Here is a 16,216-nt window from a genome sequence, read left to right as displayed (position 1 = left end):
ATTGCCGCACGGTCCCGTCAGGAACCGGGCCAAAGGACACTGCAGCGCGCTCCCGATGGCAGCTAGCGGGGAAGCTGCAGCGCGCTCCCGATTGCAGCTAGCGGGGAAGCTGCAGCGTACTCCTTGACAGGAGCCGTGCCAGGAACCACTAAAGCGCGCTCCAGACTGCATCTAGGAAGTGGAATACATCAGCGCATCCCCAACAACTGTGTCTGGGACGTTGCTGCGCGCTGCCGACAGGAATAGGGCCAGAGACCAGCGCGCTCCCGACTATAGCCAAGCCAAAGGACACTAGCGCGTTCCCGTCTGCAGCCAGCAAGTGGGATTCTGCAGCGCGCTCCCGACAGCTGCCGTGGCCGCGGACGCTGCAGCGCGCTCTCGACTGCAGTCAGGAAAGGGGCACAAGCGCGCTCCCGACAGTAGCCATCAAAAGGGCCGCTTCCGCGCGCTCCCGACAGCAGCCTTGCCAGCGGACTCTGCAGGGTGTCCCATACTTCAGCCAGCAAGGGGGATAGTGCAGCGCGCTCCCGACAGCAGCCGTGCCAGGGGACACTGCAGAGTGCTCCCTGCTGCAGCCAGCAAGGGGGATAGTGCAGCGCGCTCCCGACAGCAGCCGTGCCAGTGGACACTGCAGAGTGCTCCCTGCTGCAGCCAGCAAGGGGGATAGTGCAGCGCGCTCCCGACAGCAGCCGTGCCAGTGGACACTGCAGAGCGCTCCCTGCTGCAGCCAGCAAGGGGGATAGTGCAGCGCGCTCCCGACAGCAGCTGTGCCAGGGGACACTGCAGAGCGCTACCGAGTTCAATCCACACAAACTCACAAAAGGGCGGAAATAAAACAAGAAATCCTCCGATATTGTTCTTGTCACACTGTCGGACTTTGGACTGGAATGAAATGGCACTATAAAACTGGAATTCATTCAGTTTCTCTCCAATGGGGCGCAGCATTGCCAGTCACTGCGGGGAACATGCTCTGAGAGCCTCTCGGAATATCATCGCTGTTTCTCCAACTTGCCCCTCAGCAGTCCAGGTGCGCTAGGTGTTCCGCTGGTTAGACCCTGCCCAGACTGGATTGTGGCAGGTTCGCTGTGGATAATTCTTCGCATGACGGATAATGCTCATAAAAATTAAATCGAAGGACCAACATGAGCCTGTGATGAATGATTTAAAACACGCGCGGAAACGAAAAAGCACTCAAAACAACTCCCATGAATTATTCAGATGAGACAGACGTTTTCATAGAAGGTCGATGCGTGTAAAAAAAAAAGGCCGGGCACAGAAAGAGTGGGAAAGCTTCAGAATTCATTTTTGAAGGTTGCGACTGATTCCGCGCTATCTCAGCACGTCGCCAATTCAGAGGCGATCTCACTGACATTTAACACAGGAGCTATCTCGGTCGTGGCTACCTCAAGCTGCCAGCATATTTAAGGAGAGCATTCCGGGCAAAGTCTCCTTTTAAACTATAGTCCTGGAAGGATGGGTTACAGAGGCATGGGAGAGCAATAGGAGATTTTTATGGGGGGCCAGCAAAGAAAATCATGATCTGCACTGGACAATGACTTGATGGGAAATTTTGGACCAGAAAATGACTGTAAGTACTGTCATTTAAGAGGACGCAGGTTACAATAGCGGTGTTACGTTATGTTTGGTCCTGTTTAGTTGTGTTTGGTTGCAGTGGTGAGAATCTCCGCAAGTTCTGTGCTTTTTTTCCCGGCATCTTCAGTTTAGTTTAACGTTGCAGAAATTGACGGGTCAGCTTGTACAATCATATTCCAGCAATTTTTGATTTTTCTTTAAAAAATTGAGAAACGCACTTTGCTTTGGGGGGTATGATGGAACGCGTAAAGATTGGAATCACAATTTGCAACTGTCGCTGAGGCTTAAAGGCACCGTTGGAACTTTGGCGAGAATGCTGCCCAGCTCCAAGCTGAAAGTGTGAGCACAGATTGTGTTCAGTCTCCCGCTCGCCTTGAACGCAGGGCGAGGGGGGTGTCTGAGCTCTGCCGTCACTCCAGCTCCAGCTGCTGGACAGGGAACCGCTTTGTGCCCGGTGCACCCAACCCCATCCTGCCTGAACTGATTCTCGAATCCACATACTTGTTGGCTGACGTCAAAATCTTACTTTAAAGGGGAAACATTAAAATGTGCGACAAAAAAAAACCCACTTGTCGCCCTTGTATCAGCAGGATGAGTTCATTTCACTCATTAATCCTGACCTGTTTTGAGCTTTGATTGCAATGGAGTTAGGTGGGAAACAAGACCTCACAGTTTGTACTTAGTTACACTTTCACTATAAAACTGTCGCTCTCTGCTAAATGCCATGTTTCAAACAAATTAAAAAGGCGTGTGAAAAGATTCAGCAGGGAGCGTCCCGGCACATTTCCCTTTTAAGAGGACGGTGGCGGTGAGATGAAAGCAGGGAGTCCGCTCCCTCTTTCTTTTTAATCCCGCTAGCTGCCTCCATGCCGAGCCTGAATCATTCCCGTTGTAAGTACAGCACTGCTTTACAGTCAGGTTTTTTCTCATTCCGTCTCCTTTTCCTGCGAAGTTCCCCTTTGTTTGACAGCTTCCAGGAGCTGGAGTCGCAGTTCTGTGGCTTTCCTGAGCAGCCAAGTAGCTGGAGTCAGGGACTGAGGAGCTGGGAGCTGATCTCTCAGCTAACCCCCGATTACTGTCTTTCAGATGTTTTAACCATTTCCCTTTCTTTTCATTAAACTTGAGGGATGTAAAATAGGCAGTTTAACATCATAGGAAAGGGAATCGGTTAGCCCCTCTAACTTCCTGGAGTTTATATTGTTGTGTTTCTTTGGTTTGCTTTTTTTGTCAGGAGTTCTGGCCTTTTGCCGCCAATGCGCATTCTGTAACACGCTAATAGCAAAGGGCAAAGAAGGGCTGAAACTAGAAATGTTCACTCGGACCAGAACCCCCAGCTAAACCCGCATTTACAGTGTACATCTCCCTTTAAGCTGTCTTAGTATTGTCGCTGGCAAATGGTTCACAAGTACTCCAGAGGCATCAGCTTAGGGCCTGAAGGCCCAAGATTTTGTTTTTTTTTAAAAAAATAAGCAGCACCTGCACGTGTAGAATAGCTTAAACAAGATCCATCGCGTGAATGCTATAAAAACATGTTTCAACATGGGCAAATCTGTTTCTCATTTTTCCAGAATGCACTATGGAAGCTATTTGCATTTATCCTCATCAAAAAGATGGCTTAATTCTTGTTAACAGATTTTTAATGATGCATCTATTATGAATTGTGCCTGGCAATGAAAATTAAATTATTGTCTGGTTAACTGGAATTTGTAGAATGTGATATATAATTACCAGCTATTAAACATTCAAGCAGAAATGTTCCATGTTTTATTTCACCCGGTATCCATGTGTATAGAGAAGGAAACAAAGAGGTGATGTGGGAAGAAAATAACCCCAGGAGTGCTCTTCTGTTTTTCAAGAACAATGTATGCAAATAACTGAGACACAGAAAAGACCTGTCCTGCTTTTTTTTATGTGTTTTCTGCCACTGGGTCATGTGCTTGTTTATAGTGTGCAGAAATAAAATATACAAGCATATCTTAGATACAAGTATGTATTACTACCAGTGGGACAGCCAAACAAATCATTTCCCTGTCAATGTTTGACATCATATTGTACTGATTGGTTGAATACAGCAGTTCCAGTCTTAGATGGGAACTGTTTGGCCCAATTAAAGATCCATTATAAAATTTTAAAAAACCTATCAAGTGAGTGTTCAGTGATTTCCAACTCGTGCTTCTGGATGTGTTAAACGTATCCCGGCTTGAGTCCAGCAAACAATTAAGGGTACAAAGTTGAGAGTAACATGGCCAATAAACATTCTTAGGTTTCGTTTCTGTGGCACAGTATGAGCAGTTAACCAGTAATAAATTTCAACTCTGCTCACTAAATTCTATAGTTGCTATTTTGTGTCATTGTTTGTGCATATTTATAGTGCTTTAACTGCTGCAATTCCTGTCGCAGGTTGATCATTTTAATCATACTGTATGTACTGGAAATTGACCTAGAAATGTATCAATGGAGGATAAAACACTTTGTGGTGACAGAAACCAAAATTACAAACACCTATACGGTGTACGTCATTTGAATTTTGCGGGGCATATTAATTCAGGTACCAACTAATCTTCTTAATTTTAAGACTATTAGCTCGTAGAAATGTCAATATGGGTGTGTAGATTCAAAGAAAGTTGTAACTCATTGGTGAATCATTTGTACACTTCGCTTAGGGCTGGATATAAGCCATGGTTATAAGTCTGAGACTGAAAGTTACAGTGTAAGTTCAAGATCATAGCTTGCTTAGAGCATTGGCTGTAATTCAGATTTCCCTGCTTTGGAAGTTAGATTTACCTGGAACTTCATAACCAGCTGTTAAACTTTCGATGGTTTGATAGTGTGGAAAAATGTGGTACTGGAAAAACACAGCAGGCCAGGCAGCATCCGAGGAGCAGGAGAATAGACGTTTTGGGCATAAGCCCTTTTTCAGGAATGAGGCTGGTGTGCCAAGCGGGTTGAGATAAAAGGTAGGGGAAGGGAATTTGAGGGAGGGGCGCTGGGAATATGATAGGTAGAAGGAGGTGAGGGTGAGGGTGATGGGCCGGAGAGGGGGTGGGGGCGGAGAGGTCAGGAAGAAGATTGCAGGTCAAGAGGGCGGTGCTGAAACCGAGTATTGGGACTGAGATAAGGTGGGAGGAGGGGAAATGAGGAAGCTGGAGCAATCTACATTCATCCCATGTGGTTGGACGGTTCCTAGGCGGAAAATGAGGTGCTCCAAGGCCCCAATGGATGCTTCTATATCCGTCACAAATTCACCTGCACCTCCACACTCATCATTTACTGTATCCGCTGCACCCGATGTGGTCTCCTCTACATTGGGGAGACAGGCCGCCTACTTGCGGAACGTTTCAGGGAACACCTCTGCGACACCCGCACCAACCAACCCAACCGCCCCGTGGCTGAACACTTTAACTCCCTCTTCCACTCTGCCAATGACATGCAGGTCCTTGGCCTCCTCCATTGCCAGACTCTGGCTACACGTCACCTGGAGGAAGAGCGCCTCATCTTCCGCCTAGGAACCCTCCAACCACACGGGACGAATGCAGATTTCTCCAGCTTCCTCATTTCCCAACCCCCCCCCCCCCCCCCCCCCCCCCCACCTTATCTCAGTCCCAACCCTCGGTTTCAGCACTGCCCTCTTGACCTGCAATCTTCTTCCTGACCTCTCCGCCCCCACCCCCTCTCCGGCCTCTCACCCTCACCCTCACCTCCTTCCACCTATCGTATCCCAGTGCCCCTCTCTCAAATTCCCTCCCCCCTACCTTTTATCTCAGCCCGCTTGGCACACCAACTCATTCGTGAAGAAGGGCTTATGCCTGAAACGTCGATTCTCCTGCTCCTTGAATGCTGCCTGGCCTGCTGTGTTTTTCCAGCACCACATTTTTCAACTCTGGTACTCCAGCATCTGCAGGCCTCACTTTCTCCATGGTTTGATAGTGTAGTCAGTAATGCCTGGACTCTGAAAACATCTAAGTAAATTATGGTGAGCTCAAGGAACATACTGACTTTTTTTTAAACAGATTTAACAACTGCATTGAAATTGTGCAGTGAAGTGGATGAAACTACAGCAGTCAGAAACTGCCTTGACTTGCTAGGATCCATGACATTTTAGGTTGGCATCCTCAAGATTCCTGATGAAAACAATGAGGATCACAAAGCTGTATGACATCTTTATCAGCCCTGTAGACAGTGCGCAGCGTAGATACACCTAGTCGTGGCCAGGTGGGTCTATCCCCTCAAGGATAGATTTACTGTTTGTGTCCCACGTGTTCTCGGTCAGATCCACTGACGTCAAACCGGTGTTCTTCTCTGACCACTGCCTCCTGCAGGCCAACTGTCACCCACAGGATGGCTAGCGGGTTGGCAAAGGAATGTAGAAGCTGGATGTGAAATTGCTGACCCAGAAAACATTTTGTAGCTCAAAAAGGACTACAGAGCTTGGAGAATCATGAAGCCCATTTGTGAGTCTCCAGCAGGCTAGTGGGAAACAGTCAAGAGAAACATCAAGAGGTTCTTTATCTTCAAAGGTGTTCAGAAGTATAGAGAGAGATAGGCAAATACTCCAAACTCCAGAAAAGCATGCAGAACCTACTCCTATTACAAACAATGGGGTTTGATATCATGGAGGCCCTCCAGGAGGTGAGGAATCAGCAAGCCTCACTCATTGCCTCGGAGACCTCCAAGTTAATCTTCCAGTCCATGGTTTGCTCCGTGGAGCAGGATGAGATGTGCTCATGTTTTTCCTTCCAGAAGGTGCACAGGGAGAGCTCCGTGCTTAGCAGCCTGAAGGAAGAAGATGGTTCAGTAACATCATCTCAGACTGACATCCTGAGGATCAGCAAATCCTTTTATGCCAAACTGTATGACAAAGTCCACAGATAGTACAGCATCTTAGTCGTTCCTGTCATCTGTCGTAGAGGTGTTAGCACACGGGATAGCCGACACCAGCCATTATTGCTGGATGAGCTGACCAAGGCCCTCGAGTCTTTAGGAAAGAATAAAAATCCAAGAAGTGATGGCCTATTGGGCGAGTTGTATTCAGGTCTGTGGGACTTGATTGGCCAGGACCTGCTGGAGGTGTACAATGGTATTCTTCTGGTAGGCATCATGTGTGAATCCATTCTCATCTGCAAGCAAAAAGGAAGAAGGAGGAAATTAGAAACTGTGATCAATTTCACTGCTGAATGCAGAACACAAAATCCTGTCAAAGGTCACTGCCAACCCGGCCAGGTCTATTTTGGTGTCAGTGATTCATCCCAACCAATGTACTGAACAGGATGAGTTCTGAGACCCTCAGGCCCCTCAGCGATATGATTGCCTACATTCAGGACAGTGGGGTGCAGCCTGCATTATCAGCCTGGACCAGGAGAAGGCATTCAACAGGATATCCCACACCTACATGTAGGACGTGCTATCCAAAATAGGCTTGGGGAGGCAATCCCCAATTGAATCTGACTGCTGTACACCAACATTGGTAATGGGTGGCAATCAGAAAGTTTCCAAATCAGGATTGGAGTCTGGCAGGGCTGCCCACTCTCGCCTGCTGTGTCTGTGTGTTGTATAGTGTCTTTTGCTAACTCCATCAGGAAGGATGAGAGTCTGAGAGGGGAAACTTTTCCAGGCAGCAGAGTCCTGCAGATCAAAGCTTCCCCCTGCACATGGATGATGTCACTGTTTTCTGCTGAGATCCACTGTCAATGCATAGATTCATGAGCATCTGCTAACAGTTCAAACTGGCCTTAGGAGCAAAGGTCAAAGGAGGCAAGAGCAAGGCCATGTTCTTTGGGAACCAGACCAACTGATCCTTCACTCCCTTCACAGTCAGGACAGACTACCTGAAAGTGCTGGGAATATGGTTCGGAGGGGCCACAGCATGTACAAAAACTTTGGAGCAGTGCATTGTTGAGGTGAGGCAGAAACTGGGCTTCTGGGATCACCGCTGCCTCTCCATTGTGGGTGAAACCATGGTTATCAGGTCTGAGGTGCTCTTTCTGTTGTATGTGGTGCAGGTCTGGCCCGTTCCCAGAACCTGCATTGTAGGAGTCACCTGAGCTGTCTTCCACTTGATCTGGAGGTCAGAGATGGACCGTGTTCACAGGGATACTATATACAAAGTTCTGGATAAGCGGAGATGAAGAATGTACCCAACACCATCTTTGTGTGTGGCAGTGTTAAACTTTGCATAGTGTCACTACATAATGAGGTTCTACCCGCCTCTGATGCCTGGCCTCGTTGATGTGGAACACGACAAGTAACAGCTCCATATGACCTGTCCTTTATGGGGAAATTTGCAAAGACAAAGACTTTGGTCTGCCTGAAACTTGTTGATCTTCCAGAGCAAGGAGTTAACCTCAACTGAGTGTTGCAGATTGGTACATTCCAAGGTCCAGGACTCTGTGCTGAGGAACACACGAATGCCTGGGGCAGCTGCCACCAAAGCACAGTGGGGAAAGACCACTGTCTGAGGTCTTACTGCTGAAATAAATGGAGGTCTGTTCAATTATCAGACCGTCAGGTTCCTCAAATATATGTAAATATAATCTTGTGCAAGTAAGAAATGGCTTTGATTTGTTTGTTGGATCGAGTCCAACTCTTGTGTTTGTTTGTTTGTTTCTTCATATAATACTGTATGGAGCTAAACTGCTTTATTGACTATCAATGTATATAAATATATTTTTATGAATAAAGTATATTTTTGAAATTAAAAAATCCTCAATTTCTAAATTTTCATTTTTCAGATCACCTGTTCTTTGGTTTCTGATTAGAATGGTGAGTTCAGAATCACTGCTATTGCTATTGGAACCTGGAGAGATTGCCTTTGTGGTCAGCAGGTGGAAGAAACTTTCATCCTGTTAGACCCGGCTAAATTTGAATCCAGGTCACAAAACTCAAAAGACAGGAGTTAATTTACTGCATTGCTTTGACATAATTAATAATTCTGGTTTCCTATTTCTAGGATCCCAAGAGTAGATTTCATTTAGTGGGTGTAGGTTAATGAACTTTTAAAAGACAAGACTTTAATGAGGTATAGATGTTACCGAGAGGGTCAACTTTCATTGTTCATGCCTAAATTTAGAGGTGGTGGTGAGTCCTAGTGCTGAATGTAATACTTCAGCACTGGTAGGCCAGGAATTCCAGATTTTGACAGTGGCCATGACAGAATGGCAATAAAGGTCCAAGTCAGAATGGAATATGACTTTTAAAGGAACCTAGGGCCTTGTTTCTACATTTCTGCTTCTTTTGACCTTCTCGCTGGTTGAGGTCACTGATTTGCAAGGTCCCAAATGATAAAAACCATTTAGAATGAATTTGATGATCTTGGTTAATGTTGCACTTGATTCACTATATTGGATTCACAAATTAAGTGCATAAAACTAGTGGGACATTTGGAGTTTCAATTCCACACAGGTAATTAAATTCTGTGATAATTGGTGGTTATTTTCCCTCTTAGAAAGTATGTCTTTGAATCAGTTATTCTATTTAATCAATATTCAAACCAGAAAGGACTCAGTCTGGGCTTAAGACAACCTTATTGTTCTGTGTGTGTTATGCTTCAGTTTCTTGGCAGTGGTAAATTCTCTAAATACAAATACAGTCAAGACAAACTTTTATTGTGTTGCTTGACAGAAGTGAATAAGACCAAAAGGTTGTGATTTTTTTCTCACAGCACTCTATGCAAGTTACTTGAATAAAGTGTGCAAGTTAAAGACAAAGATGCAAATATTCATCCAAATAAACAAATTCTTTAGTATGTTACAAATACTGGAATCAGCAAATGCCTGCAAAATAAATTGATGTTGTTTGTTTAAGTTTTATATTTTGGATAAAGTACTAATGAACAAATGAAGTGTAAATATTTTCGAGAAAATAGATCTCTTAAATTCAGCTATCGCATAAAATATTTCTAAAGCTGACATGAATGAATAATATTGAAGTAACCGTTGTTAAATTTTAAAAATAAACTTCCTTGTTCTGGTTTGAAATGTAACAAATATGTTTCATGTGCAAACTTTGAGGTAGTTTTAAACAACATACATTATTACTGCAATTGGTATCTACACTGTCTATGATTTATAAAGGGAGAAACTCTCTAGCTCACTGAAGCTACAGTGTCAAAGCTGTGGAAACATTGAAAAATCAACATAAATGTTTGCTTCCCTGGAAATTCACCCCATGTATATTGAAACACAACCTCCCATTTGCCAGGAAGAATCATAATTACCTCTGTTCTGTGTCATGCATTCAGGAAGTCAGCCAACACTCAAAAATTTAGTAATTTTAAGAAATAAATTGGGAACTAGCTCTGTTAAATATTTTTATTATGCAAAGGTAACCAAAAAAATTTCATTGAATTGTACTGTATTTCCTCCTCAGGATTACAGGGAAGATGGTATGGATTTGGGAAGTGACCCTTGTAGTCGCGCAAGTTCCGAATCAAGCTCCAACAAAGTGACACCATGCTCTGAGTACAAATCCTCACCGAGTCTGGAACTTGCCACATTGGGGGACTATGAAGAAGATGAAGATTATCAGGAATATAAAAAGAAGGTGATAGAAGAGTGGGAAAGTGAATATGGTGACTACTCTGAGAACAATGGCTTTGTTAAAGCGTCTAGCAGGAGTTTAGCACAGGAGATTCAAGAAGTTAAAGTCATCCCACCAGTACCTTCGATTGTCACTACAGGTGAAATGAAACAAAATGGCAACATAGCTCCAACTAAGCGAGGTGGAAAAGAAAATAAGACTCTTCCAAAGCTGCAGAAGGCATTGCAAGTAACGGGTGGCAGCGCGACCACAAAACGGTTGGAGACCTCGGGGACTTTTGTCACAGAAGAAGCACAGCTTCCAACCATGGATTGGGAAGCCCTAGAAAAACACCTTGCAGGTTTACAGTTTCAAGAGCAAGAAGCACAAAACCAAAACCAGAGCCAGACAAAAACAAACTTCACATCAGTAAGTTGGTTCTTTGCAAAATTTATTTATTTGCTCTTTTTAGAATTAACATTAAAAGCTTTTGGCAAGTTCCTTTTGGGTCTAATAACCATTGTCCAGTGGAAAAGTATTAGGTATATAATAATCAGAAATTTAATGTGGAGAAATAAAGATCTTGAAAAAAACAATATTTTTGCAGGTTTTAGGGACTTAACACATACAAACACTGTTAAGAGTCTCTAAATCAAGTGAATGAGGAATCTGTTCAAATTGAGTTCTGCTTGCCTGACATAAAGTGTAAATTATGTTGCCATACTTGTCCAATTCAAGTGAGTTTGGACACAAGTTGGCAAAAGGTGCGGCTTTATAGCCCTGTGGCTGCGCATGAAACACTGCTTTCTGTTAACTGACTGAAAAAAAACACAGATCTTATTGGCATTAGACATGAGTGTGCACTGTCCATTGACCTGTTTCAGTGCTGTAAATATCATTTAATACTATGAAATCCTGCTTGCCCACATGAGACTACCCATCATTCCAGCTGATATTGAAGCTAATTATTTGTGCTTCTCATAGTTCCCCTTCTAATAGTATTGGTCAGCCAGCCTCATTTATTGATCAATCACAAAGCAAATCAGATTACTCCACCTGTGGTTTACAAAATTGAAGCTTCAGGAAGCATTTTTTCTCTTTAATATAACAGCCTTTCCTTGTTGAGTGTCTCTTCTTTGAAACCATTAGACTCCAAGGCTCTAGTTGCTTTGTTTTATCATCTTCTTTGGTCACGTGTTTGGACATTAGACAACTGACAATTTAGCAATTTGCAGATTTGAGTTCTTGCTAGCAGATTTGTTCTTTCTAGGAGATTACGTGTGGTGTGTAACTTAACTTTTCAGAATATATTCAATTTATGGACCAATCTATGGACTGAAATAGGCCACATTGTAACACTGTAACTTTCATTGTTGAGGATGTGGATCTTCACAGGCAGCGGTTTGCTTATCTGTCCTCTTTGGAATCACTTGATCCTGTGCATATGAACGTGATATGGTAAAGTTCAGTGAGGTAAATAAATTACAGTCTTTTCACCCCTGAGGCCAGTAGAACAGGATTTGAATTTTTTAAGTATTGCATTTGTTTACAATTCACTATTTATTTAACTAAGTGTAAAGCTAGAACCAAGTAAGACCAATCTACTGAGTTCATCAAAGTTAAGGAATTTGTTTTATTGTCAAATCACTCAGTACAAAGTGTAAACATTGTAAGCAAGATAAAACCTGCTCTAAGTCCCATAAAATATGCTCACACTCATTGTCATTCAAGGAATAGGAACAAGTTAAGGGTGAGGGGAGGTAGAATTGGGAAAAATATTAAAGCTGTGAATTGAAAGAATGATCAGCTTCGATCTTGAAGTTCTGATGCAGGTTGTGACTGAGCGGATAGTTCTCCCGACTGCAATCTCTTTTACATTGCAATCAGCCCTTTTCTTAGAGTGGGTAGTATAGCACTTGAAGTTCTTTTAATTTGATTTAATGATGTAGTTCAATTTGTCACAAAGTTTCCAAGCTTGAGAATTGTGAAATGAGGAGAGAGCTGATGTTATATTCTGTGAGGTGGTTCTTCATTTTGATGTTAAAAATCACACAACACCAGGTTATAGTCCAACAGGTTTAATTGGAAACACGCTAACTTTTGGAGCGACGCTCCTTCATCAGGTGATCCTTCATCAGTAACATCATTTTGATGTTACTGTGGCTAATGTCCCCATGTGGGAACGAATGGGCAGGCAGAGGGCAGGTCAAACACAGTCGTTTAAAGCACGTTTCTTCCCCCTCCCTGCCCCAACCGTGTCAAACATGTCAGCCAAGGGTCATAAAATCCAGATCCATGTGTTGGACTTCAAAAGAGAGATATGTTTTCTACAATATTGCAAAGCAATGGCCTTATGTAGACAGGAGACTACACTGCTTCTAGGTGGTACATGTGTTCAATAAGATGCTTCAGAATAGAACATTTTCAAACCTATGCTAAGATAGAACAAGATTTCAGTAAATCCAAGAATGTCAGAAATAAATTTTATTTGCAAAGTAAATTCAGTTTTATATTGGGTTTCTTCATGGGCTAGTCTTACTGATCCTGATAGGCATCAGTGCAAAAGGAATTGCAGTTTCAATGCACTTGAACAATTTATGCTTTGTTCTAAGTCAATTCCCATAAGACCTCTATTTAATCAGACATCAGCATGGGTTTTGATTGTGTATTTTAAACCGCAGGATATTTCAGAAGATTATATTGAAAGTTACTGTGTTTTGGTTAAATCAACAGTAAGGATAAAGATGTTTCGGGTATGTCTGATGACAATGAACATATTTTTGCATTGAAAGAAAATAAATGTTTTGAAGAGCATTTCTGTTCAAAGGATGATTTTCTTCCAACCTGGTTTTAAAAATAAAGCATTACCTATTCAAGTAAACCATTCCTGCATTTACTCAGTCGTAAGTGGTTGAGAATATGGGGAGTGCAATGTTTTCATGTGTCACAAGTTGTTCAACTGACTTGAACTGCAAGTTTTGTCTTGGTTTTTGTTCTGTTTCACTAGAAAATGTTCCACAGACACACACATTTATTTTCAGTGTTTGTTAGTGTTGAGCAAAGGCAACCAAGTGGAACTAGCTCATTAGCTTTATACTCTTGAAATGAGGTTTCTCGACTAAGCAGTGTTAGCTAATACACATGACTGCAGGCAAATACACATGTGTGCTCATTCAGGAATGCACATGATTCCAACATAGTTTGTCATCTTATGGAATTTATATGTGACATTGTGTGCAGGGAAGTCCGTGTGATTGTGAAAGAGGGTGTACTGGTGAGGAGAGAGCCACCTCAGGACGCCCTTTCCACCTTGATCCCCCACACTCCCCCCAGCTCTCTCTTACCACCCCATCACACCCTCCAGTTCTTTACTGGGTCCCGCACTGTTCCCCCCTCTCTTCCCAATCTCCCTCTCGGTTCCCAATTTCCCTGTTTCTCTCAGTCCCAATCTTTTCCCTCTCCTGGGATGCGTTGACCCCCAAACCTTTTATGTTAGCACATGTGATTAAAGCGACACATGATGTGCATGTGCTGGGGTCAGTAAACACAGTCTTTAGTCTTTGGTCTTAGCAACACATTAGGCTCTTCCCCACAAAGCAACCCACTTGACTGACACCCAATTTAAAAACTTCAAAATTCACTTCCTCCCATCACCAACACACAGTGGCAGCAGCATGTATCAACTACAAGTTGTACTGCACCAACTCTCCCAAGCTCCATAGAGAGCACCATCCAAATCATGACCTCTCAGGGACAAGGGCAGCAGATACATGGGAACACCCACCACTTACAAATTCTCCTTCCAAGCCATGCACCTGGAAATATATTGCCATTCTTTCACTATTGCTCGGTCAAAATCCTGAAAGTCCCTCTCTGATAGCAATGTGGGTGTACCCACATGGCCATGGACTGCAGCAATTCAAGAAGGCAGCTTGTTACCACCTTCTGAAGGCTAATTAGGGTGAGCAATAAACACTGGCCCAACCAGTGAAGCATGCCCTGAATGAATTTTACAATCTCTAATGTCTTGGTTTGTTTATTTCACCTTTACATTTCTAAAACAAAATTGGCGGAACTGTGTCCTAAAGCCTGACTGTAGTCCAATATATTTATTTGATTTTAATTACAGAAACTCTGTTTTTCCTATTGGGAATCACTGAAACATGAATTGTTCATATATGTGATTTTAATTGAAATTAAAAATCCAACAAAATTGTGATTATGTGTGAAAATATTCAACATGCCAACATGTGTACGTTGATCTCTTGGTGAATTTCAGTGAATGCCCTGAGGAGGAGGGGGCAGCAGGATGGGATATAATTTGTTCGGCACAATGACGCAATCTAGTACTGCCTGACCTTTGACCTTCAAAAGTTATGGGACAGATCTTAATCTTGTAGCTTGAATTGGGTTTAATTTCTGTTGAAACTGAAAATGAGTGCTTGATCCGATCTAGTTAGTTCCCTGCTGGGAATGTTAAGCTAAAATTACTCCACATTCTTGACAAATGTAATTTTGATTGTTTTGACTTGCAACTTGAATCTTGGGTGTTACCTGGATGTAAAGTCTCTCAAGAAAAAGGTGCATCGTGAATTTGAAAACTTGTCAGTGAGGTTATTAATCCAGTTCCTCTTTCCAACCCTCCTCACTTAATTCATTAGATGCTTTTCTGCTCTGCATCTCCTTGTCACCAGTTGCTTTATCCGGGCTTTCTTTGGGTCTTTCACTGATATTACAGCAGGCAAGCACATGTGTCTGCTGCCCTCAATCTTCTTAGTAGTGGTAGAAGTTGGAGCTACCAAACCTGAACAGTTTAATCCTCATTTAGCCTGGGCTATTCAAATTTGAGAAGAAAGGTCTAGAAGTTGAATTTGTGCAATGTTTTTATGACAGAGCAGTTTTTGTGAAACCAACCAAGAATAAAGTTATTTTAGACCAAATATTGTGTAATGAGGCAGGGCTAATTTGTAATCTGAAGTAAAAGCTCTATTGGGTACAAGTGATCATAATACAATTGAAATCATTACTGAGTTTGTAAGTGATATACACCACTCTTAAAATAGAATCTTCAACTTCAACAATGCTAATTATACAAGGGCGAGGGGAGAACTGGCTAAGGTTGTCTGGGTCAACCTGTAGCATTGGAGGAGGGTCAGGGTAGTATTAGAAAAGACGGAAGGAAGAGGCTGATAAAATTGTAAGCAATTAAAGCAATCCTGAGGAATTGCAATGTTTTAAAAAACAGCAAAGGGCCACCAAAAACTTAGTTGAAAAGGGAAGAAAAAAGGGTAAATCAGCCAAGAATATAAGAATAGATTGAGTTGTTGCAAGTTCTAACAAGCTCTGCAGAGGAATGGGGCTAATGTCATTGAATACTTTTAAGGCTGTATTAAATAGATTCTAAATTGACAAGGGAATCAAAGGATATGAGGGATAGACAGGAAATTGGAATTGAGGCTACGATCCAATCAGCCATGATCTTAACAAATAGCGAGGCAGGCTCGAGGCGCCAAGTAGCCAACAACATTTTCTATATCATATGTTTGTAAAATTGATCCTTTAGGATCAAAGTAAAAAGCTGAGACATTGAGTAAATGTTTTGTGTCTGACTTCATGGTCGGAGTTTTAAGTAACATGCCAGAAATAAAGAGGAACCTAAGTGCCTCAGCAAGTGAGGAAATAAAGATAATTGGTGACAGGAAAAAATAACTTGAGAAAACAAAGGGACTAACATCCAACAACGCCCCAGGACCTGATGGCCAACATTCTTGGGGTTTGACAGAAATAGCTACAGAGATGGTGGATGTGCTAGTTACAATTTTCCCAAATTTCCTCTTCTGGAATGGTCCCAGCAAACTGGAAGTTAGCAAGTGTAACACTGCTACTTAAGAAAGAAGTGAGAAAGAAAATGGACAAATTTAGCCAGACATAGGTCATTGGGATCGTACTGCAATCTATTATCAAATATACCTTAGCAATGCACTTAAAAATTGATAATATACTGTGAGACAACCAACATGGTTTTGTGAAAGGGAGATCTGTTTGTCAAACTTGTCAGTTTTGTTTTGAGGATGTAACTCCTAGGGTTGATAAGTGGGAACAAGTAAAT

General features: G+C 42.8%; 1 protein-coding gene across 3 annotated transcripts in view; it reads left to right on the top strand.

Annotated features, from left to right (window-relative positions):
* Positions 1–1,569: 1,569 nt before the first annotated feature.
* schip1 (schwannomin interacting protein 1) overlaps positions 1,570–16,216 on the top strand; it is a 167,188-nt gene continuing 152,541 nt past the window's right edge. Inside the window, exons 1-2 of one of the 3 annotated variants that reach the window (XM_060834198.1) lie at positions 1,570–1,588; positions 9,958–10,536. In XM_060834198.1, the coding sequence (XP_060690181.1) occupies positions 1,583–1,588; positions 9,958–10,536 (585 nt within the window). In that variant the 5' untranslated portion in view covers positions 1,570–1,582. Of the gene's footprint in view, positions 1,589–2,415; positions 2,485–8,321; positions 8,353–9,957; positions 10,537–16,216 lie in introns of those variants that run through there. The other 2 variants (XM_060834200.1, XM_060834199.1) reach the window with 2 other exon arrangements.

The sequence above is a fragment of the Hemiscyllium ocellatum genome, chromosome 13, assembly GCF_020745735.1.
Source record: "Hemiscyllium ocellatum isolate sHemOce1 chromosome 13, sHemOce1.pat.X.cur, whole genome shotgun sequence".
NCBI lineage: Eukaryota > Metazoa > Chordata > Chondrichthyes > Orectolobiformes > Hemiscylliidae > Hemiscyllium > Hemiscyllium ocellatum.
This window is presented reverse-complemented; position numbering and strand designations above follow the sequence as displayed.